Here is a 24,528-nt window from a genome sequence, read left to right on the forward strand (position 1 = left end):
GATACATTTACCAGAGTTCTCCACCTTAAAGTCAACTACATGGAGTCATAACTTACGTCCTGCTACCGGCAGTATGACCTAGATAAAAGCTAAAAACTCGGCCAACGATTGTACTTCTGTTAGGGTCGTGATATTATTCGCACTACGCTAGTGGCTAGTCGTTGGTATTTGCTTTGTCACTCTAGTACGAGACTAAGGCCAGCAGACGGCAGGTTAATGTCAGGGTCTGCGGCTCAGTGGACCTGTATGTCAGAGGTCACACGTTTCTCGTAGTCGCTCACTGACCTCATCTGGGGATGCCCTTGTGAATGATATTGCATTGCGCCATACGGTCTCTCCACAACCTTAAATGCGCACCCGTTTAACAGACACCGCCGTTACACTATACCTTAGCTGTCACGCAATAACTGCACTTATTCTCGCAGTACACTATATAAATCAGCTGAGTTGTCGTATACTAATGGCAAGACGTATATTGACGACACCGCTGTGCACGTACTTTTTTTGCTATTTTATAACATATGAAGGATGAACTAACAATTTATAGACACAAATATACTAAAGTACTAATGGAATAAGTTGAGATTGTTGTTAGAAATATTACTTTAAGAATCAAAAGAATAACTGGAGATAAAGATACAAATAAAACAAATTGGGAAGAACAAGGAAAAACAGCATATTTTGTACTTTAAGAATAGGAACAATAATTGGAGATAAAAATGGAAATAAAACAAATTTCGAAGAACAAGGACAAATTGCGTATTTTGTACTATCAACCAACCTGCTTCTCTCAAAGTTTTCTTTACACGCTTTCGGTTCTAGAGGCGTAAATTGGTGGCCGTATAAGAGAAATATGCGTTTTATGGTCAAGGTGTAGTCTAAATCGAAAAAGGGGAAAGTAAGCATTAATGGCTTGCTCTTTTCACATGTACTTGGGGGTACTAACCCATCTAAAAAGATCTATTCCAAACAGCTATAATTATTAGTCTGAAAATGAAGTAGATACTGCAGTAATGTTGTTCAGTCCACTGCCGAAAGTTACCAATAAAAATATCTGCAATTATAGACCTAACACTTTGTTATCATTTGGCGAAAATACTCCTTTATAAACAGATGTATTAATAACACAAAGTAAACCAAAATGGATAAATTTCAAAAGGTGTTTAACGACATAAATATCCCATGGAATTGCTAAAATGTAGGTAAAGTTTTTTTCTTATTTTTCTATTTTTTTTCTTCTTGTTGAACTGGCAGGGCACTCTTTACTACCCTGCTCGGATTCATCTGACATTGGTGTCTCCGGATGCTACTTCTGTAGCTTCCGGCTGTTGTTTACGCTACTGAAAATACAGCTGACAATAAGTCCTAGGCGCAGAGAAAGATGTAAACAATTTTTTAAAAAGGTTTTTTTTTTTTAAGAACCACAGCGTACGCCTCCGGAACCGCTCGATACAAAGGCTCGGCTGTTTGTCATCCAAGGGTCGTAGAATTATTATTGGATCTCACGCTTCTCCCTCCTCTTTTTATGTGAGACTGCATTTTTATGCCGTAAGCATAGCTTACGTCTCCGGATCCACTAGAAACAAACGCTCTACTTTAAGTTTCTCCTTTAGGCATTGTACAATTATTATTGGATCTCACACTTTTCCCTCTCCCTTTTATCTGAGAATGCATAAGTATGCTATATAGACTTCTATATGATACAACTTTCCGATAGTATAACACGAGTGCTTTTCAGCAAAGACAGCTGGAATCTCAGCACCTGTTTAACTCTCATCTGCCGGCCGAAGTGGCCGAGCGGTTTAAGGCGCTACAGTCTGGACCCGCACGACCGCTACGGTCACAGGTTCGAATCCTGCCTCGGGCATGGATGTGTGTGATGTCCTTAGGTTAGTTAGGTTTAAGTAGTTCTAAGTTCTAGGGGACTTATGACCACAGCAGTTGAGTCCCATAGTGCTCAGAGCCATTTGAACCATTTAACTCTCATCTCTTCGAGGGGTTGGTGATGCGAGGATTGATGAAGTTTTCCGAATGCAGTACCTGTTGAGAGTAAAGGATACCATAACGAAAGCTGTAACAGCACCATACGCACACAACTGGCTCGTGATGGTGTTGAAAATATGTATGCCAAGATGGAGATATCGAGACGAACACGGCACTGCTGATAAATGAGAGAGAATATTAAGGAAAGCATGTGAATTACGTATGTATAGGTCTTCGTGAGATTAAAATCAAAAGCGACAATATTCTGCAGCTGTTATAATTTATTTTACTTAGAAAACGTTTCAAGTGATGTTCTACGGACAAAGCAAATTTTACACGACGTACCCCAAAATAAAAGCAACGTATTAAACGCGAAAATTTTAAAATAAGAAAACAAATCTACGGCACCAGTGGAACAGTAAACGCTTCGTTTCTGAATTCTGGGGTAGTCAGTTACTGCTCCGGCAGCGAATGGCTTTAATCACTTGGTCAATCTTCGTGAACTATGGTGCTACGTGTGGTGGTGTTCGTGTGAAGCTGTGTATGAGCTGCTCTAACGCTCCAGCACATTTCAGCCTGCACGGCCGAGCGCAGCTTAATGCACGTTAACTCGATCAGTGATCAGTAATAGGCGGAAAGTTCTTTGGCCTCCACGCTCATTTCACTTACGTTCACAGGACCTTTTCTTATGTGCCTTTTAGACAACAGTCTGGGCAGCACTCGTCAGTGATAAGCAGCTGTTTTTGGGTGAGTTGTGTATGAGAGTACAGCATACTGTACACCAGACGTGTTCGAACATGTTTAGAACTCAACCAGCTAACCATGTACAAAGCAGCTTTAAACATCTGATTGCTTTACAAATGAGTTATTGCGTTACATACTTTCCTTTCGAAAATAAGCGAGAAAAAGTCAGAAAAGGTTTAGAGTTATTTTTAAAGTTCGTTGCAAGTTGATAAGTGCTCTCATCATGAAACACTGGACTAATGTAAAAGGGTAATCTGCGCTGCATTAAGTTTGCAAGCATCTCAATGTTTATGACATCATACCTAGTGGACTATGCGTCGTACGAAGATATAATTTTGCAGGTACATTAAGTGGTATATGCAGATACTGTAAACAAAGTGTGTTGCCAATATAGATACAAGCAAAGAAGTAATAAATTAAGACGTAATGCCTGCTGTTGAAGTTTTGCTGCGTGTCATTTTAAGCAACACCTAGTTTCTCACGCATCTAAATATTTATGACGTCATGTCTCGTAAACGTGTCCGACAATAAACAGGACTAAGCGAATGTCTGTGTCACGTCAGCCTGCAGTGTTAACTGTCGGCCGACGAAAACGCATACTTCGTTGAACTTCTTTGACCAACTACTTCAATTGAGTTATTACATGATAGTAAAATTTTTAGTCGTAGTTGTTCGGGAAAGCATGCCGAAAACTTAACAATAGCATATACTGGTGGCGAGTGCACAGCTTGAAAAGGAAGAGGAATGGAAACGACAGTAGGGGAAACCACGGACAGCGAGAGGAGAAGCTCGAAGTGTTCACCACAATTAGTTACGTGAGATACAGCGCGAGGACATACAAAGAATTATTTAAGAATGGACGAACAAACGGTTCAGTTTGCCCTCATGAAAGCGGCCCTTCATATCTGCATACACAATAATCATTTACGAGGTGCCAGTTCTTAATTTCATTCATCATAACCGATGTTTCTGGCTGTGTCATTCATGTGATTACGTAGGCGTAATATGTCTTGAAAGTCTCTTCGGGTTTGCTGCCGGATCCCAAAATCAGGAAAATGCTGCTTCTGCTGGTGAGTCCCACTGAGAACTGACACCAGGCTGCAAATCGACGTCCTATATAGGCCACGGTTCAGTACACGGCGCATGCGCCGCCCATCACGGTTGCTGCCCTCCAAGACAGGGAGGTGGCGCCGCCCTTAGTGGAACACTGCTGGCAACGATATATCCCACTCAGGGCTGCACCGAAGAATGTTCAATTTTGATGCGAGATAATACAGGACTCCACGTCTTGCTAAGAGGAAACCCATTGTCTCTGTTCATTAAATTATCCGCCAACCTACTTTCGATCGCCTCTTTATGGACACTGTTCCAAAAACCGGAAATGTTGGCAACCACCACAGTTTCATCAAATTTCATACTGTGTCCCTCATTTAAGCAGTTTTCTGCTACTGCCGACTTTTTCCTGCTGTTGTAGCCTCGTACCCGGCGATGTTCCACGCACCTGTCATGCACTGTGAGAATCGAACGGCCAATGTAAGCTTTCGCACATTGACATGGAATTTTGTACAAACCGGGTTTCCTAAGCCCAAAATCATCTATCACAGAGCCGAGCAGTGCCCTGATCTTAGAAGGTGGACGTAACACACTCTTAATGTTAAAATTCCTTAAAATTCGTCCAATCTTAAACGATAAGCCTCCAGCATAACGAAGAAAGGCCACCGATCTATGTTCCTCTTCATACACCTCTGGAGATGGTCTAAACTCCATGGCCCGACGAATCTGCTTCTCGGACTATCCATTTTCCATAATAACAGCCATCAAATGCGCTCGATGGGATGCTTCAATTTTTAGACGTTATGGTTTATAAAAAAACCAGATGGTACTTTGGGACACAGTGTTCACCGAAAGCCGACGCACGCAGATTGGTATCTGCATCCTAAGAGTTGTCATCCACCACACCAACGCAGTGGAGTCTTTAGGACTTTGGTACGGAGACAGGATGCCATTTCCGACGCGGACAGCTTAACCCAAGAACTTGCGCATTTGATGTGCCATTCATGATTTAAATAGTGAAACACTGCACTATTTAAGTATTTTTCATGCCTAATATAACGCTTTTCGAGAATTTATTCTCATTATCAAAAGGCAGGTATTTTTATGGTGTGTACTTCGTCATTTTATAGCTTAAATGCACTAAAGCAAGCAAATAGACTTTTAGTAATACCGATGTGTGTCGCCTGTATTCAGGCGGAAGGCGTGCATTTCCAAACTTCGTGCGAGACGGTGGGAACCATTTTTGAAACGCATGAAATGACGAGAGTGATGAACAGGTGCTTCAACTGATAAGCTGTGCAAGACTACTTTAGACTCGGAAACCAAAAAATGCTGTATCCATATTGGTATACACTCCTGTTATTATTACGCGAGGAATACGATTTCTAAGCGTTTTCTGCTACACTGAAGAGCCAAAGAAACTGCTACAGGCATGCGTATTCAAATACAGAGATATGTAAACAGGCAGAATACAGCGCTGCGGTCGGCAACGCCTATATAACACAGTAAGTGTCTGGCGCAGTTGTTAGACCGTTACTGCTGCTACAATGGAAGGTTATCAAGGTTTAAGTGAGTTTGAACGTGGTGTTATAGTCGGCGCACGGGCTATGGGCCACATTATCTCCGAAGTAGCAATGAACTGGGGTTTTCCCGTATGACCATTTCATGAGTGTACCGTAAATATCAGGAATACGGTAAAACATCAAATCTCCGACTGAAGAGAATCGTGCAACGTGACAGAAGTGCAGCCCTTTCGCAAATTGCTGCAGATTTCAATTTTGCGCCATCAACAAGTGTCAGCATGCGAACCATTCAACGAAAAATCAGCGATATGAGCTGTCGGAGCCGATAGCCCACTAGTATACCCTTGACGACGCCTCGTCTGGGCCCGTCACATTGACATTCGACTGTTGATGAATGGTACATGTTGCCTGGTGGGACGAGTCTCGTTTCAAATTGTATCGAGAGGATGGACGTATACGGGTATGGAGATAGCGTCATGAATCCATGGACCCTGCATGTCAGAAGTTGGTCGAGGCTCTGTAATGGTGTGGGGCGTGTGTAGTTGGAGTGATGTTGGACTCCTGATACATCTAGATACGACTCTGACAGGTGACACGTACGTAAGCATCCTGTCTGATCACCTGCATCGATCACATCGGTCACGTCCATTGTGCATTTCGATGGACTTGGGCAATTCCAGCAGGACAATGCGACATCCCACACGTCCAGAATTGCTACAGAGTGGCTCTTCTGAGTTTAAACACTTCCGCTGGCCACCAAACTGCCCAGACAGGAACATTATGGAGCATATCTGGGATGCCTTGTAACGCGCTATTCAGAAGAGATCTCCAGGTCCGCGTACTCTACGGATTTATGGACAGCAGTGCAGGATTCATGGTGTCAACATTAGTCGAGTCTATGCCACGTTGTGTTGCGGCACTTCTGCGTGCTCGCGGGAGCCCCACACGATATCTGCCAGGTGTACTAGTTTCTTTGGCTCTTCAGTGTATTTTGTGATACACACTACGCTGCCACACACAAATGTGAAGGCCATTAATATTTCATAAGAGCTTGTCCGATGTTCGAAATTCTGAGAAAAGAGGAGTAAGTTCTGGGGAAAGAAACTGGAGGAAACAATAATACACTCCTGGAAATTGAAATAAGAACACCGTGAATTCATTGTCCCAGGAAGGGGAAACTTTATTGACACATTCCTGGGGTCAGATACATCACATGATCACACTGACAGAACCACAGGCACATAGACACAGGCAACAGAGCATGCACAATGTCGGCACTAGTACAGTGTATATCCACCTTTCGCTGCAATGCAGCTGCTATTCTCCCATGGAGACGATCGTAGAGATGCTGGATGTAGTCCTGTGGAACGGCTTGCCATGCCATTTCCACCTGGCGCCTCAGTTGGACCAGCGTTCGTGCTGGACGTGCAGACCGCGTGAGACGACGCTTCATCCAGTCCCAAACATGCTCAATGGGGGACAGATCCGGAGATCTTGCTGGCCAGGGTAGTTGACTTACACCTTCTAGAGCACGTTGGGTGGCACGGGATACATGCGGACGTGCATTGTCCTGTTGGAACAGCAAGTTCCCTTGCCGGTCTAGGAATGGTAGAACGATGGGTTCGATGACGGTTTGGATGTACCGTGCACTATTCAGTGTCCCCTCGACGATCACCAGTGGTGTACGGCCAGTGTAGGAGATCGCTCCCCACACCATGATGCCGGGTGTTGGCCCTGTGTGCCTCGGTCGTATGCAGTCCTGATTGTGGCGCTCACCTGCACGGCGCCAAACACGCATACGACCATCATTGGCACCAAGGCAGAAGCGACTCTCATCGCTGAAGACGACACGTCTCCATGCGTCCCTCCATTCACGCCTGTCGCGACACCACTGGAGGCGGGCTGCACGATATTGGGGCGTGAGCGGAAGACGGCCTAACGGTGTGCGGGACCGTAGCCCAGCTTCACGGAGACGCTTGCGAATGGTCCTCGCCGATACCCCAGGAGCAACAGTGTCCCTAATTTGCTGGGAAGTGGCGGTGCGGTCCCCTACGGCACTGCGTAGGATCCTACGGTCTTGGCGTGCATCCGTGCGTCGCTGCGGTCCGGTCCCAGGCCGACGGGCACGTGCACCTTCCGCCGACCACTGGCGACAACATCGATGTACTGTGGAGACCTCACGCCCCACGTGTTGAGCAATTCGGCGGTACGTCCACCCGGTCTCCCGCATGCCCACTATACGCCCTCGCTCAAAGTCCGTCAACTGCACATACGGTTCACGTCCACGCTGTCGCAGCATGATACCAGTGTTAAAGACTGCGATGGAGCTCCGTATGCCACGGCAAACTGGCTGACACTGACGGCGGCGGTGCACAAATGCTGCGCAGCTAGCGCCATTCGACGGCCAACACCGCGGTTCCTGGTGTGTCCGCTGTGCCGTGCGTGTGATCATTGCTTGTACAGCCCTCTCGCAGTGTGCGGAGCAAGTATGGTGGGTCTGACACACCGGTGTCAATGTGTTCTGTTTTCCATTTCCAGGAGTGTATTAGAAGACCATGAACGAAGTGCGCAGATTAAAAAGGATTTAAGGCAGAGATACAGTCTTTCGCCCCTACTGATCAATCTGTACATCGAAGAAGGAATGACGGAAATAAAAAAAACGGTTCAAGAGTGTGCTTAAAATTCGCGGTGAAAGGAGATCAATGATAAGATTCGCTGATGGCATTGCTGTCCTCAGTGAAGTGAAGAGGAATTACGGGATCTTCTGAATGGAATGAGCAGTCTAATGCAGTGGTAGTGCACCTGGCCCCTATCGCCCACCTAATGAGTAGTCCAGTTTTCATGGTGGGCCTTAGGGGTAGGAGTTTTAAAAATATTTTCACTCGGTTTTCATAACATTTTGACAAACTATTTGGTAATTAACTGTTGTATGCTTTAACATTCAGTAGCTCTGCTTTATAAATTTTATAACCTGGAGTTACTTCCTTACCTCATGAATCACCAATACTGAAAATTTTACTTCTGAGATATAAAAGTGGCTGATGAGTAAAAAATGTTGACTATCCCTGGTCTAATGAGTACAGAATCGGAACTGGGAGTAAACCTGAAAAAGACACAAGTAATGATATCTAGCGGAAACGAGTATAGGGAAACCCTTAACATTAAAATTGTTAATCACGACGTAGACGAAGTTAAGGAATTCTGCTACCCTGGAAGCAAAATAATCCATGACGAACGAACCAAGGAGAACATAAAAAGCAAACAAGCACAGGCAAAGAGGGCATCATCGCCAAGAAAAGGCTACTAGTATCAAGCATAGATATTTATTCGAAGTAGAAACTGCCGAGAATGTACGTTTGGATTACAGCATTGTATGGTGGCCAATCGTGGACAGTTGGAAAACTGGAAGAGAAGAGAATCGAAGTGTTTGAGATGTGGTGCTACAGAATAATGTTGAAAAGTGGGTGGACTGATAAGTTAGGGAATGAAGTTCTTCGCAGAATCGGCGGGGAATGGAATAGATGGAAAGCACTGACGAGAAGACGTGACAGGATGGTAGAAAATCTGCTACGAAGTCAGGTAATAGCTACCATAATGCTAGAGGGAGCTGAGAGGGTAAAAACTGTAGCGGAAGACTGAGGACGTAGGCTGCAAATGCTGCTCTGGGATGCAGTAGTTGGCATAGGACAAGAATTCCTGGCAAGCCGCATCAAACTACTCAGAAAGCGAAATCAGGCTTCCGGGATTTGACAGTAATACATAATGCGGTGAATACATTGTGTACAGTTCAGGATTTCACCCGATTTATCTAATAAAGTATTTTAATAAAAGCATTCGATAGCTCGCGAAAAGTTAAGTTCAGTGATTGGGAGGAAAAAAGAATATGGAAAATGTGTCAGGTGTAACGCTGAAGTTTGCCGGCAAATCATTAGCTTTTTATGTCATAGGCGCGCTGAAAACATTATCATGTGTTATATGGCTTTAAAATTTTCCTTCCAAACTACCTAACGCCTACATATCAGTACATCATTGTCAATAACAGAAATTGCGTAAATAATTCGCTAAATGATAGAGGCGTCAGTTTTAACCATACAGGAAAATACTTGCTCCTTTACGCACTATCAAATGCCGAAAATATACGTTTCGCTATCTACAATTGCAAAAAATATCAAGTGATCATGTTCCTATCATGTTTTCTAAAGATGTGCGGATTATCTGGAAACTAAAGGTACAAAAATTTCGTTTCGATATCTCTGCTTACAAAACATTCCAAGTGATCACGTTACTTTCATATTTTCGAAAAATGTGGGGGTTAACTAAAGATACATATGTTAGTAAATATTGTCCTACTAACTTGAATTATGTTTACAGCTTACTTTTAGATTTCTCTCCACATAACCACCACTGATGTCCATGCAAACCATGGGGGAACCTTAGTAAGTTTTTTTAAGTTCATAAAAGCCAAGAATCTGAATAATTTATTTATAGTGCCGACAATCGCAGAGCGTGTACTAACGAACATCACAAAATGAGGGAAACCGTTCGAAACAAATGAAAAAAGGACCACTTATCAGGACGTGTAACAAGAAAAAAAACGGAATTGTTTCCAACTGCTTTGTCTTTTTAGAAGACTGGGAAATTTTGTACCTAAAAGCATTTTCCTTAGAAAATGCAACTAGATATATACACTACTGGCCTTTAAAATTGCTACACCAACAATAAATGCAGATGATAAACGAGTATTCATTGGACAAATATATTATACTAGAAATGACATGTGATTACATTTTCACGCAATTTGGGTGCATAGATCCTGAGAAATCAGTACCCAGAACAACCACCTCTGGCCGTAATAATGGCCTTTATAGGCCAGGGCATTGAGTGAAACAGAGCTTGGGTGGCGTGTACAGGTACAGCTGTCCATGCAGCTTCAACACAATACCACAGTTCATCAAGAGAAGTTAGTGGCGTATTGTGACGAGCCAGTTACTCGGACACCATTGACCAGACGTTTTCAATTGGTGAGAGATCTGGAGGATGTGTTGGCCAGGGCAGCAGACGAACATTTCCTGTATCCAGAAACGCCCGCACAGGACCTGCAACATGCGGTCGTCCATTATCCTGCTGATATGTAGGGTTTCGCAGGGATCGAATGAAGGGTAGAGCCACGGGTCGTGACACACCTGAAATATAACGTCCATTGTTCGAAGTGCCGTCAATGCGAACAAGAGGTGACCGAGACGTGTAACCAATGGCACCCCATACCATCACGCCGGTGATACGCCAGTATGGCAATGACGGATACACGCTTCCAACGTGCTTTCACCGCGATGTCGCCAAACACGGATGCGACCATCATGATGCTGTAAACAGAACCTAGATTCATCCGAAAAAATGACGTTTTGCCATTCGTGCACCCAGGTTCGTCGTTGAGTACACCATCGCAGGCGCTCCTGTCTGTGATGCAGTGCCAAGGGTAACCGCAGCCATGGTCTCCGAGCTCATGCTGCTGCAAACGTCGTCGAAGTGTTCGTGCAGATGGTTGTTGTCTTGCAAACGTCCCCATCTGCTGACTTAGGGATCGAGACGTGGCTGCACGATCCGTTGCAGCCATGCGGATAAGATGCCTGACATCTCGACTGCTAGTGATACGAGGCCGTTGGGGTACAGCACGGCGTTCCGTATTACCCTCCTGAACCCACCGATTCCATGTTTTGCTAACAGTCATTGGATCTCGACTAACGCGAGCAGCAATGTCGATACGATAAACCGCAATCGCGGTAGGCCACAATCCGACCTTTATCAAAGTCGGAAACGTGATGGTACGCATTTCTCATCCTTACACGGGGTATCACAACAACATTTCACTAGGCGACGCCGGTTAACTGCTGTTTGTGTATGTGAAATCGGTTGGAAACTTTCCTCGTGTCAGCACATTGTAGATGTCGCGACCTGCGTCAACCTTGTGTGAATGCTCTGAAAAGCTAATCATTTGCATATCACAGCATCTTCTTCCTGTCGGTTAAATTTCACGTCTGTAGCACGTCATCTTCGTGGTGTAGCAATTTTAATGGCCAGTAGTGTATATATATCTGAATCACTACATCGCAGCTGTCTTCGCTTCGATGGAACAATGCACTTGTGGATAGCTCCTGCAGGTGCTCATTCCACTGCTTTTTCCCCGCACGCATTCAGATCGTTGACGTTTCAAAATCGTGTATTAGGGAGTTGAGCCTTCAATCATCCAAACAAATATAATTTCAATGGCGCTATGGTTTTTGTGTAATTTAATTGTCCATCCCAAATGGCTAATCCTCTGAATTGCTGTGTCTCCAGCATTCTGTGTTATGTTATCGGAATAAAACTGGCGCCTCTTGCATGCAAATGTGGCGTCTTTGTTCGTGTGATACCTTGCAGTTTCTACAAGGAAAAAGAACATCGTTCTATGGTCATTCTACGATAGAGAAAATCTGAAAATCAGCTTACCCTTGAGTTCTCGAACGAATGACACCATCAGATTCTTACGTGACTCAGCGAGTCGAGTCCTCTTTCAACATGGTTACCTTGGGACCCCGTTCCATTGCATTGCTTTTTTTTCCCTCTCAGGATCGAAATGGGACAGCCAAGTTCTTGGGTTACGACAGTTGGTGGTGTACCTCATGGCTGATTATGCATGCTGCATTAAATACGCGGAAGTTTTAGAGGCCGTCAACAATTACCTTCGATTCATTCTGTGGCTCCCATAGGATGTCAATAACTTACTTTGAAATGATGTGGCTGAGTTGTCGGTGGATTTGTAGAGCTATTCGATCTCTGCACATTGCCGTCATATGTTGATTCTCGATGGCATCTTACCTGAAACAGCAGAAAACAATAAGGTAACATTCATTAAGTGATTAAAAACCTACAGATTACCTCAAAATGATATTTATTTATTCTCTAAACGTGTTTTTTCAAAGGCACAATTCACAAAAATCGAGAGAGGAGGCGCAGCACTGGACTGTCATTATGAAAGACGACAGTTCAGATTTGCCTCCTGACATCCTGACTGAGGTCTTCCGTGATTTCCCTAAATCGCTTCAGGCAAATTCTGGAATGGTTCCTTTAAACGGGCACGCACATTTCCTTCCCCATCCTTGTGCTTCAATGACCCCGCTGTCGATGAGGGGTTAAACGAGAATTTTCCTTATTCCTTCCTAATCCACAAAGTTTCTACAGAAATTACCAACGTTGGTCGTTATCGGCCGACTACAGGAAAATCAGGTGCCCAGTGCTTTCCGAGACTGATGTCTGAAATACTCCTCTGTGATACAGACAAGGGGGGAGATGGATCACTGAAGACTACGGACTCTTACGGTTATGATGGAGTGCCTATCAGAATATTAAAGTACTGTGCTGCACATGTTAACAATGTATTTAGCCTTATTTGTAATTTTTGCTTTAGGAATGGTCAGTTTCCTGAACAATTAAAGTACTCACTAGTAAAGCCGCTTTATAAAAAGAGAGAAAGGACTAATGTAGACAACTTAAGACCTATTTCTATGCCATCAGTGTTTTCTAAAGTTATTGAAAAGGATGTATGTATAAGGATAATGGCTCTGAGCACTATGGGACTCAACTGCTGAGGTCATTAGTCCCCTAGAACTTAGAACTAGTTAAACCTAACTAACCTAAGGACATCACACACATCCATGCCCGAGGCAGGATTCGAACCTGCGACCGTAGCGGTCTTGCGGTTCCAGACTGCAGCGCCTTTAACCGCACGGCCACTTCGGCCGGCTGTATGAGGATAATTGACCATTTTATACCACACGAAATGCTATCAAATGTACATTTCGGCTTTAGAAGTCGTTTAACAACTGAAAGTGCTATATTCTCTTTTCTCTGTGAGGTACTTGATTTGACTAAGGCGTTTGTGTTGATCACAAAATATTGATCCAGAAGTTGGACCATTACGGAATACGGGGAGTAGCTCACAATTGGTTCACGTCTTTCTTTAGCAACAGACAACAAAATTTCATTATTCCGGATGTTGAGAATGGCTGTGATGTGGGGTCTGAGTGGGGTGCGGTCAAGTGGTGGGTGCCCCAGGGATCAGTGTTGGGGCCACTCCTGTTCTTTATTTATATAAATGATATGCCCTCTAGTATTACGAACAACTCTAAAATATTTCTGTTTGCTGATGACACTAGCTTGGTAGTAAGAGATGTGTGCAACACTGGCTGAACAGTTCAAATTTCTAGGTGTTCAGATAGTAAACTGTCGTGGAAAGTGTTGTGACTTGGCAAGACAGCCAAGCCACTATGAGAGGAAGCCGAAAGGCACGCGTTTAAGCTCACGCAGGCTGGCGTGAGGCCTGGAACAGTTAAAGGAATAGAGACTAGCAAAAAAGGTACGTAGCTTCTGGAATACTTAACTTTAATCCATAATTGGTGAACATCGGTCTGACGGTACATGCATCACAAGATAAATAGCAAATGATAATGGCGCCTTGCTAGGTCGTAGCAAATGACGTAGCTGAAGGCTATGCTAACTATCGTCTCGGCAAATGAGAGCGTAATTTGTCAGTGTAGCATCGCTAGCAAAGTCTGTTGTACAGCTGGGCGAGTGCTAGGACGTCTCTCTAGACCTGCCGTGTGGCGGCGCTCGGTCTGCAATCACTGACAGTGGCGACACGCGGGTCCGACGTATACTAACGGACCGCGGCCGATTTAAATGCTACCAAGTGTGGTGTCTGGCGGTGACACCACAGAAAGCCCACGTTCAGGATCTTGTTCAAAGACTTAATGCTCCAATTTATACTATTCGAACGGTATCTGAGTGATCGTTCGACACGAAAATTAGTCTCTGATTATTTTCATTTGCTCATTTGCTCATGTCGTATGGTATTATATTTTGAGATAACTCTTTCCATTCTAAATGGATATTTTTGACTCAGAAACGGGCGGTTCGGTCCAAAAGTGATGAAAGTTCACGAACTTCTTGTCGACCCCTGTTCACGAGTCTGGGTATTTTGACATTGGCCTCTCAATATATATATTCCTTGCTGTCATTTCTTGTTAACAATATTAGCTTATTCCCAAGAATAAGCAGCTTTCACTCAGTTAATACTCGGCAGAAATCAAACATGCATTTGGGTTGGACTTCTTCTTAACTCTTGTGCAGAAAGGTGTGCAGTATACTGCTGCATCCATTTTCAATAAGCTACCACTCGAATTAAAAAAAAAACTTAGCAGTAATTCACGCCCTTTCAAATCGAAACTGAAGAGTTTTCTCACGGGTCACTCCACTATTCTGTCGAGGAGTTCCTTGAAAAATTAAGCTGACTCTTGTTGTATTGTTGATTGCGTAATTTAAACTTATGGATTGTCTGTTTTCGGGTTCATAAACATTTTATTTTTGTCTGTTATTACTTTTATGTTGTAATTTCATGTACTGACACCTTCCATGATCTTGGAAATTTGCTCCTCAATTTGATCCTACGGAACTTGGCGTGTAAATAAATAAAATCAGGGCCGATATCGGCCGTTTCTGCACAAATTTTGAAAGATTACGTTGGATCCCCAATAAGTGATCACCACGTTGAGAACCTATGTTCGTGTGAAGTTCTGATGGTTTTTTTAGACTTAAATGTGTCCACGTATGGTAATAACAGAAATTTTATATCGTGTATCGTGCGAAGGTGATTTATCCCTCCATAATAGAACTAACCGTCTCATACCTTGGAAGATAAGCGTTTCAGAATCAGCATGCCTAAAACTCTTCTCCTTGATTTTAAATATCGTCCTTGTGGACAGACCACAGCAGTTATAAAACTTCCTACATCAAAATGCTAATTTGTTACCTCCTGGACTAACTTCGATCACACACGAAGGATCAATGTTTGTAAAGGAGCATTTGCTAGTTAAATTTTTCGAAATGCGAGTGAGCCGCCTTGGACATGGTACGCAATGCATCGCAGGCAGTTTGAAGTTTGTTTGTTCTGATTCTGAAGTTCCAATTTTGTGTCACGGTTTTACAGAGACTAGGCAGGTCCCTGCTCGAGCTACGCATCGTCTGGCAACTCTTAAACCGATGGCCGAAAACACTGGAGATACCGAACGTTATGACTGCAATTATAGTGATCACCAATTAATACAGGAGAACAAGTGAGAATCGTCTTACACAGCAACACACAATCATAAGGAGTACCAAGTCAAAGTCCAGGTAAACTAAGTGAGGGTAACAGTTGTACTAGAGAATCGGCGTACAGGGGCTTCCGTAACGACTACGGAACCACCCGTCGGTCTGGGTACTTATACTAACAAGCTAAAATATTACGACCACCTGCATTAATAGCGTGTTCGTCCACCTGTGGAGCGCAAGACATGTATTCGAAGAAAATCTTTAGTACGTTTCCGGAGGCATGCGGCACGAAACGTATACGCGATGTTCACACAAATACCTTAAACTATGGGACGGTGGTTTAGCGTCCGACAGTGTCCCAGGATGAATTTGGTTCCCAACAGATCGACATGAGACTACGATCATGCCCCTGATATCACGGTAACACGATTCTCTGTTATCCTGTTGGAAGATGCCGTTGCCGACGGAGAAGACACCAAGCACGAAGGGATGCAGAGGCTCCGCAATAGTGTCCACGTAGTCAACGGCTCTCATGATGCCTTCGATTACTACCATACGCCCCTGGGAGCTCAGATGAATGTCCCCCCATAGCATAATACTTCCACCATCAGCGTGAATCCGCGGCACAGTGTGTGTTTCGAGCAGCCACATCTGCACACGCCCAACGACCTGCTGTAACAAGAAGCGTGATTCTTCTGACCAGATGGCACATCTTCACTGGTCTACAATCCAATCACGATGATCCTCTGCACACTGTAATCGTATCTGACGATGTGACTGAGTCACCACGGGAGTCGTCTCCACAATAATGTGCGCAGAACAGCGCTTCGAAACGCCTGTACTCAGTCGTCTTATTTGTCACAGATGGCCGCCTTTACTTCTTTACAAATAGGACAAGCCTCTGCCCATTCTCTTTATATAATCCGGCCTGGACGTCCAACACCTTGTCGCCTACTCGTGGTTTCATCGTTCTTCAACAATTTTCCATACATGCTAAAGACAATAGCACGCCTACAGTCGACCACCTTAGCTGTTTCCAAGACACTAGTGCCCAGGCGTCGGACCATAACAACTTGCCCTTAATCAAAGTCGTTTATTTCAGTGGATTTTTCCATTTGCGACCCGGATCTCTGTAGAATGATTGCCCATTCGTCTCTGCTCCACATATATACTAATTAGAAACAGCATTAAGACCACCTACCTAACAGACGTTATGCCCACCTCTGGCACGGACAACTGCGGTGACGCGTCGTTGCGTGGTAGCAGTGAGGCCTTGGTAGGTCGCTGGAGGGAGATCGCACCACATCTACACACACACAAAACCACCTAATTCCCGTAAATTTCTGGTAGGGGGGCGATGAGTTCTGGCGTATGGTCAATCACGTCCCAGGTGTCTTCGATCGGGTCCATATATGGCGAATTGGGACGCGAGAACATCAACTGGAACTCGCTGCTGTGTTCCTCGAACCACTCCATTGCATTCCTGGACTTGAGACATGGTCAATATCTCATTGAAAAGTGCTGCTGCCTTCGGGGAACACGATCGTCATGAAGAGGTGCACATGGTCTGCAACCACTTTACGGTACTCCTTGGCCATCATGGTGCCTTGCACGAGCTCCTCTGGACTCATGGATGCCCAGACCATAATGGAGTCACCGCAAGCTTGTCTCCGTCCCGCAAAGTAGGTGTCAAGGAGCTGTTCATCAGGAAGACGACTGATTCGCGGCCTCCCATCGGCACAGTGAAGAAGGTATCGGGACTCATCAGAACACGCAACGCTCTACCACTGCGCCAACATCCAGTGCCGAAGGTTACTTGACCTTTTCAGTTACATTTGGCGATGTGGTGTTAACTTTGGCACATGCATGGGTCGTCGGCTGCGGAGGTCCAGCGTTGGGGTTGTAGGGAAGCAGCCTGCTCACGCCGTAATAAATTCACATCAGTCTTTCCATTGTGTGCCAGTCAGTCCGCTGTAACTAGCTCTGACGTCATAAATGTTGCGCAATTCTTTAAAAATCAAGTAAATAACCTGAAACGGTTCTAGCATGTCAGGAGTAATACTAAATCAATATGTGTTGAATATCAGTTCGATAACTTTAACCATTTTCGAAATTTGGACGTTTTTCTGTAAAAATCATTGGCGCAACAGAAAAGAGCTAGAGACTTAAAAATTTTTAATTATATTCTTTTTCCATAATAATTTAATAGAAACAGTACTTTGGATCTCACAAATTAAAATTTTAGTTGAAATTCATAAATTTCTGGTTTTTGTCTTAAAAATTAAGGAAGCAAGATAGATTGAGTAGGCTAATAAATAAGGCTAGGACGTTTAAATTTAAGTAGAATGGAGATCCGCTATAATCATAAAGATGTGAGAAGTTTCAATTGAATAACTATAAAACTATAGCGGTAGCGTATTTCCAAAGGGCAAGTTCAGAGCTCGTCTACTGCGTGTAGTGTAATTAAATTAATTCTCTCGCCCAAAATATTTAACTTAGCCACGACAAACTTATATTATGATTACGTACCTGTGTGCTGAATGCACATTTAAATTGAGAGCTTCATCGGCCATCAGCAAAAGAAGCTATGATTTATTCAATAACTTAAAGTGGTGCATTACTAGCCCAGCGGCTAGTCGGGAGAGCCGATTTGATCAGGCGTTCCCTTAGTCGTCCGCACCGCGGCTTGATATATAAGAACGCTGCGAGAGGAAGCAAGGCCCCAGTTCTCTCCAGACGCTGTATAGCACACCATCTGTGTCGGGAGTCGCGTCGCGTCGGTATCATTGCTATAAACAGCCTCGGATGCCGTATAAAGTTACTCGGGATACGCGTAACCATGAAATCATTTTCGAGTGAAGTGTTAATTCTGGGATGACTTTAATAATCCATCTTCAGTTTGCGTATGTCGTATTTTCACGTGCCGCCGCCAGACAGACATTCTACCATTATTTAGCGTGGCGTTTGATGAGCATTATCATCAAATTATGGCGAGCATTCACTTAAACATTTAATTTGGACAGTTATAGTTGCATCAGCGCATTAGACTCTGAACTGCTCTGTTAGTCAGATTGTGTGGATTCTGTTTTTTTTTTTCATCTGTGACTTTCAGAATACACAGAATATTTAGAAAATAGTTTTTTGATTATGAATCCCAGACAATCTCCTAATTTCTCAGAGCTATAAGCTGTAGCTATAAGTGTGTTTCTCAGATGAAGTGGGCACTAGGAATTCTTATTACAGGCTTCACGTTTTGCTAATCACTTTCTGGTTGCCAATATTGTAGTTAGAGAGCCAGTGTTGAGAACGGCAAAACAACAGCATAAATAATAGAAACATTTATATAACAATTAATTCCACTCGCCGCCCCACGTATGGTTAAAACGGCAAGGAATGCATCTTTTCTACAAACAAAACATTTTTATTATATTATACAACAATAAATAGCCACCCGCCGTCCCACAGGGTGTTCGCTGCACTGTTTTCAGACACACTTGTGGTCTGCCAGGTATTAAATCCGATGTTAGTTCCGCCCAGTTCGTCGCCTGTAATGTTTTATCAGTCTGCCCAGCCTACGACGTTCGAAGTTTGCAACGACGGGTGGCTGCCCAACCACAAGACGTCTGGACATGGTTTCACTTTCGTTTCGCCACGTGTTGAAGACACTCACCACAGCACTCCTAGAACGTCCAACAAGTCGCGTAGTTTCCGAAATGCTCGTGTCGAGCCTCCGGACCATCACAGTCTCCTCTCGGTCAAATTCGGGTAGATCGTGCACCTTGCCCGTTCTACACGCGACCAGCGCGCTCATTGATACTACATGCACCATGCCTGAGTCTAACTAGCAGTCATTCCCCGCAAGGTGTCGCTGCTATCGCCTGGGCGGGTTTATATCGACAGTAGGTCAGTGGTCATCATATTCTGGCTCATCAGTGTACACCCCCCTCGTGGTAGGTAATGGCGCAGAGTAGCATATATTTGTCTGCAGCAGTGGGGTCATAATATTTTGGCCTGTAATTTCTTTCCCTTTAGAGGACCACCGGTTATCCCATATGCTTGCCAGAACCCCCGGTGTCGGTGATGTCGATATCTTTCTACAGGGTGGTCAGTCTGAAAACCTTATAAGGATGTTGCAGGATAGGTTGTGCTGAGAAATACACTGAAGCACTAGAGAAACTGGTATAGGTATACGTTTTGACATACAGAGATATGTAAACAGGCACAAAACGGCACTGCGGTCGGCAACCTCTATATAAGACAAGTGTACGGCGCAGTTGTTACATTGGTTAGTGCTGCTACAATTGCAGGTTATCAAGATTTAAGTGAGTTTGAACGTGGTGTTATAGTCGGCGCACGACCGATGGGGCACAGGATCTCCGAGGTGGCGATGAACTAGGGATTTTCCCGCAAGACCATTTCACGAGTGTACCGTGAATATCAAGAATCCGGTAAAACATCAAATCTCTGACATCGCTGCGGCCAGAAAAAGATCTGAGAGAATCGTTCAACGTGACAGAAGTCCAACCCTTCCGCAAATTACTGCAGAATTCAATGCTGGGCCATCAACGAGGGCTGACTGTCTATCGGTTGGGTTGTCGTCGGATCGAGAATGGTTCGGCCGACTGCCTGTCTCACCTAAGCGAGCGTTAGTGTTTGAATTCCAGGCTGACCCTCAACTTCTGAGGGCCGTTGGGTGTACTGCCTTTTCTGTTTGTTCTTGTTGTTTGTATTTGTATGGCTTCTAGCCGACTTTTAAATCAAGGTTGTTTTGCCCTTAGGAGTAAGATTGGTTTAGTCTTCAGCCTAATTTAAAAAACTGCTTTAAGGTAAGGCCTTGGCCTTTTAAAAATTTATTTTTGTTTGAATCTTAAGTGGTGGGCCTTCAGCCGATTTCTAAATTAAAGTTGTTTTGCTCTTAAGGTGAAAGTTGTTTGGGCCTTCAGCCTAATTAAAGAACTCTTTTAAGATAAGGCCTTTTGGCCTATTGCCGGCCGCGGTGGTCTAGCGGTTCTAGGCGCTCAGTCCGGAACCGCGCGACTGCTGCGGTCGCAGGTTCGAATCCTGCCTCGGGCATGGATGTGTGTGATGTCCTTAGGTTAGTTAGGTTTAGGTAGTTCTGAGTTCTAGGGGACTAATGACCACAGATGTTAAGTCCCATAGTTCTCACAGCCTTTTTTTTTTTTTTTTTTTTTTTGGCCTTTAAGAAATTATTTTGGTTTGAGTCTTAGTGATGGGCCTTCACCCGATTATTAAATTAAAGTTGTTTTGATCTTAAGGTGTGAGATCGTTTCGGCCTTCAGCCTAACTGAATAATCTGATTTAAGATAAGGTCTTCTGCCTTTGAAATTTCTGATTTTGGTTTGAGTCTTAAGTTACTGGCTTTCAGCCGATTTCAAATTAAAATGGTCTTGCCCTTAAGGCATGAGATTGTATGGCCCATTCAGCCGGTAAATTAATGCTGTGAGGTTTTTTTTAAATTTTCTTGGCTCTTTAAATGTTTGGTCAAATAAATAAAGTTGTATATACGAGTGTAACTAACAGCCGCCTATTTTGGCCTCTTTCCACAATTTAAACTTTCCTTCGAGTTTAGCAGGACCTTTCATAGATGATGGTGTTATAATGGTGACGCCGGTCTTGCATGGAAATGACCATGATCATAATGGAGGTGGAATAATGAGCATCTCTACCAGACAGGGTTGACGGAGGACATAGAAGAAAAGGGAGAAGAGAGAACGCCACCGATATGACACACGACTTGGGGTGCCATCATTAAAACAATGGCGCTTTAATTGCGGCGAGATACTTTGATGAAATGTCGATCACCAATTTTCTCCTCCAATTGTGAAGAAAACTTTGTTGGCCCCCACCTACATGACGATAAATGGTCATCGTAATAAAATGAGATAAATCAGAGGTCATACGGAAAGATTTAGATATCCATTTTTTCTACGACCTTGTCGAGGCAAATAGCATGAAAGTGGTTCTGTGAACCGTATCCCAAGCAGTTAATTGTGAATTGCACACTAGCTATGTAGATGTAGATGACTACGGGGTTGTGTCGAACCGCTGTCAGCGACTAGCAGTCATTGAGTTGGAGGAGAGGTAGTGTATAGTGGGAGTTGGCTGAAGTTATGGCGGGAAAGTATGGATAAGGCACGAAGGTAGGCTTACATAGAAGATGGGATATGGACGTAGTGGCGCAGCAAGGTACTTCGATTGATGATTAGTGTCAAGGACATTCGGTTCCGTGACTGAGTTTAATTCATGGGATCTGAAGGTGCTCTAAGAAAAGAATCGGTGTGAGAAGTGGTACAGGATGTGAGTTGGGGAAGGTAGGGAGAAACGGCAGGTGAGGTGGAGAACGTGTCTTTGCAGAATTTCAAATGATTTGTAGAATTTAGGGGTAATATTGGCATAGGATGGATCGGATGAGGGATTCATCGACGAGAATAATGGTGGAAGAATGTAGACCCATCGTGCTGTCTAGTTGTAGTCGTTTTCGGGTTTAATTATGTCGGCAAGGAGGAGTGCATTCCATATTTTTTGTCATGGGTTGGTCCTAAACAATTATAGGATTCGGTTGGTTCTAGACGTAGAAGTGGAAATCTCAACAACGGAAATGCCGAATGGTGCTATTCTAGATGATGGTTTACTAGAAATGTTCAAGTATTGCACCACTCGACAAGGAGGTTCAGGTGGCTTTGGGAGAGTAATGGGATAGTTGGTAGGTGCCACGGGTAAGTAACTAGGTAGACAGCATATTATAGGAGGTGGGTGAGAACGTCTACAGTGAGGATACGCGGCAGCCATTATTCACTACTGTTTTATACATACTCGCTTTTAAGACATATACACACAGTGGTAGATAACCGAGAGACTTAAGCGTGTCACTATTATTGCGTAGCGATTTTGAAGGGCACTAGGAGTGTGCGGAAGCCTTGACTGTCATTTGTTGCCGCTACCAAAAGGCGTCTCCTCATCGCATTCGTTTCGCTGGTTCCGCACGCTGCGACGGCGGCGCCACCTATCGCGAGCCATGGTTGTTGCGCGGCAGCGGCGGGCGACCCTGGCGGCAAGCGGAGTCGCGAGGCCACGGTGATCTAGCGGCGGCTCTGGCAACTGCGAAGTGCGCTCGCTTTGCTGCCAGGCTCCCAGCGAGTTGCAGGAGGTACAACACACACACACACACACACACACACACACACACACACGGATTATCTCCTCTACCTCCTGGCAGCCTGGTGACGGTTGCCGGCGGCAGAAGGCACCGCTGTCGCCACCACGCAGCGCCACCGTGGCTCGCCAGACAAAACACTAGCGCCGCAGGTAGTGTTTGCCACAACGCCAACAGAGCGAGCTAGATGCGCAGGCCAGGCGTGAAGTACCGCCAGCAGCGCTTGAGTGGCAAAGCGAGACAGCGAGACGAGATGCCTCACCTATCTGTCTGCAATTGCGGCTGGGAGCGCTTACCACGAGTAGTTCATTCGCATTTGACACAGCGTTCTTGACGTCCTGACGTCAACATCCACATCAATAAAGCACAACGCCAAACAACTGGGTCACTATACTTCAACCAAATAAACCTTCCTGTCACGTGAAAGCCACTAGAAACCTTAGGCTTACAGGTTTCTGAAAGCGGCCCTTCGCAGTAATCCGCTAGTGTGTGCGCACCGGAGGAGGAGGGATCGACGGTTCTGAGAATCTGGAGTAACGGTCTGAAGGTCATGTCTCCACTAACGCACAGATTGGGTCTGCGGGTTTTGCAGAATCCACCGGAAATAAATGTGGCCCGTCGCTAAAATCACCTCACGTGTGTCCAGCTAGTGCCGTAGCCAAGCATCCGGCCATTGTCCTATCACTGTCCTGTCACCAAACAAACAAAACGTATATATGCACGCAGACAAATTGTCCCAACGCTACAACCTGACTGTGGCCAGTCGGGCCACAGCACCGGACCATGTAAATGCTTGTGTGTTCCCCCTATTCATCAGCCCTGAGAAAAGACAATGCCCAAACAGCTCACCAACAAGTTCACTCCCATTCATGTGCCTGTCATGAGTGCCCACCTTATTCGTTACTTCCACTATCAGTGATACAAAGTTTAACCAGTCGCAACCTGGCAATGAGAATAATTCAGTAAATTATGCTTGAGGAGTCTGCTTCGAAATAATATATACCAAAGCATCAGGAAAGAAAGATATGAAGTATCAATCAAAGTTGCTCTTCTCATTATACAGGCTGATTCCATAATAATGTTAAAAACTTCCAGGGATGATATCAGTCTGAGAGAATGGAGCCTGGTCTGGAAACGACCGACTCGGAAGTTCTACACGAAAATCGTTCTGATACCTATGACAATGGACCTTTTCTACTACTTCCAATATTTCGGGACAGGTAGTGTGGACCAAAATAGGAAAAACTGTCAAGTAAACAAGCGCTCTAAAATGCATTCCTTAACTTGTTAATTGGGTAGTTCGCCTGCGTGCGTCTCCGTCTCAGTGGGTAATTTGCGCCATCGGGTCCTGGTGCGGTGGTGCTGTATACTTTTCTTATACTAAAAGTTTTCCTTAATGTTTTCATTTTTTAATTTAATGTCAAATTGGGTGGGAATGAATAAAATATACTGCAGTAGTTAACGAAAATTTGTTTTCGCGATATAGCAAGTGTGAAACATTTTAAAGCAAATTAGAATTATATTAATACGGTCAACTGCTAACGGGCGTTGACATGTATCAACGGGGAGAGGTGAAAATGCGTGCGCCGACCGGGACTCGAACCCGGGATCTCCTGCTTACATGGCAGACACTCTACCCACCTGAGCCACCGAGGGCACAGAGGATAGTGCGACTGCAGGGAATACGCGCACGCTTCCCGCGAGACCCACATTCTCACCTTGTATGTCCACACATTACATTCGTTGTGTCCCACCCCGACACACTCATTACTCGTGGAAGACATTTTTACCAAGTCCCGTAAGAGTTCGGGGAATATGTGTTCATCCGCACGGTAGAAGAAGGTCATGGCTTGTGTTGCCAGAACTATATACTTATATGGATATGGCGTCTGTTCTTTCGGACATATCCATATCCATATTCATATG

At 44.5% G+C, this 24,528-nt stretch overlaps 1 protein-coding gene across 1 annotated transcript in view; it reads right to left on the reverse strand.

Annotated features, from left to right (window-relative positions):
• LOC124789966 (rhotekin-like) overlaps positions 1–24,528 on the reverse strand; it is a 1,049,079-nt gene that overhangs the window by 636,248 nt on the left and 388,303 nt on the right. Inside the window, exon 2 of the mRNA XM_047257504.1 lies at positions 12,066–12,158. Coding sequence (XP_047113460.1) covers positions 12,066–12,158 — 93 coding nt within the window. The remainder of the gene's footprint in view (positions 1–12,065; positions 12,159–24,528) is intronic.

This window comes from Schistocerca piceifrons, chromosome 1, assembly GCF_021461385.2.
Source record: "Schistocerca piceifrons isolate TAMUIC-IGC-003096 chromosome 1, iqSchPice1.1, whole genome shotgun sequence".
NCBI lineage: Eukaryota > Metazoa > Arthropoda > Insecta > Orthoptera > Acrididae > Schistocerca > Schistocerca piceifrons.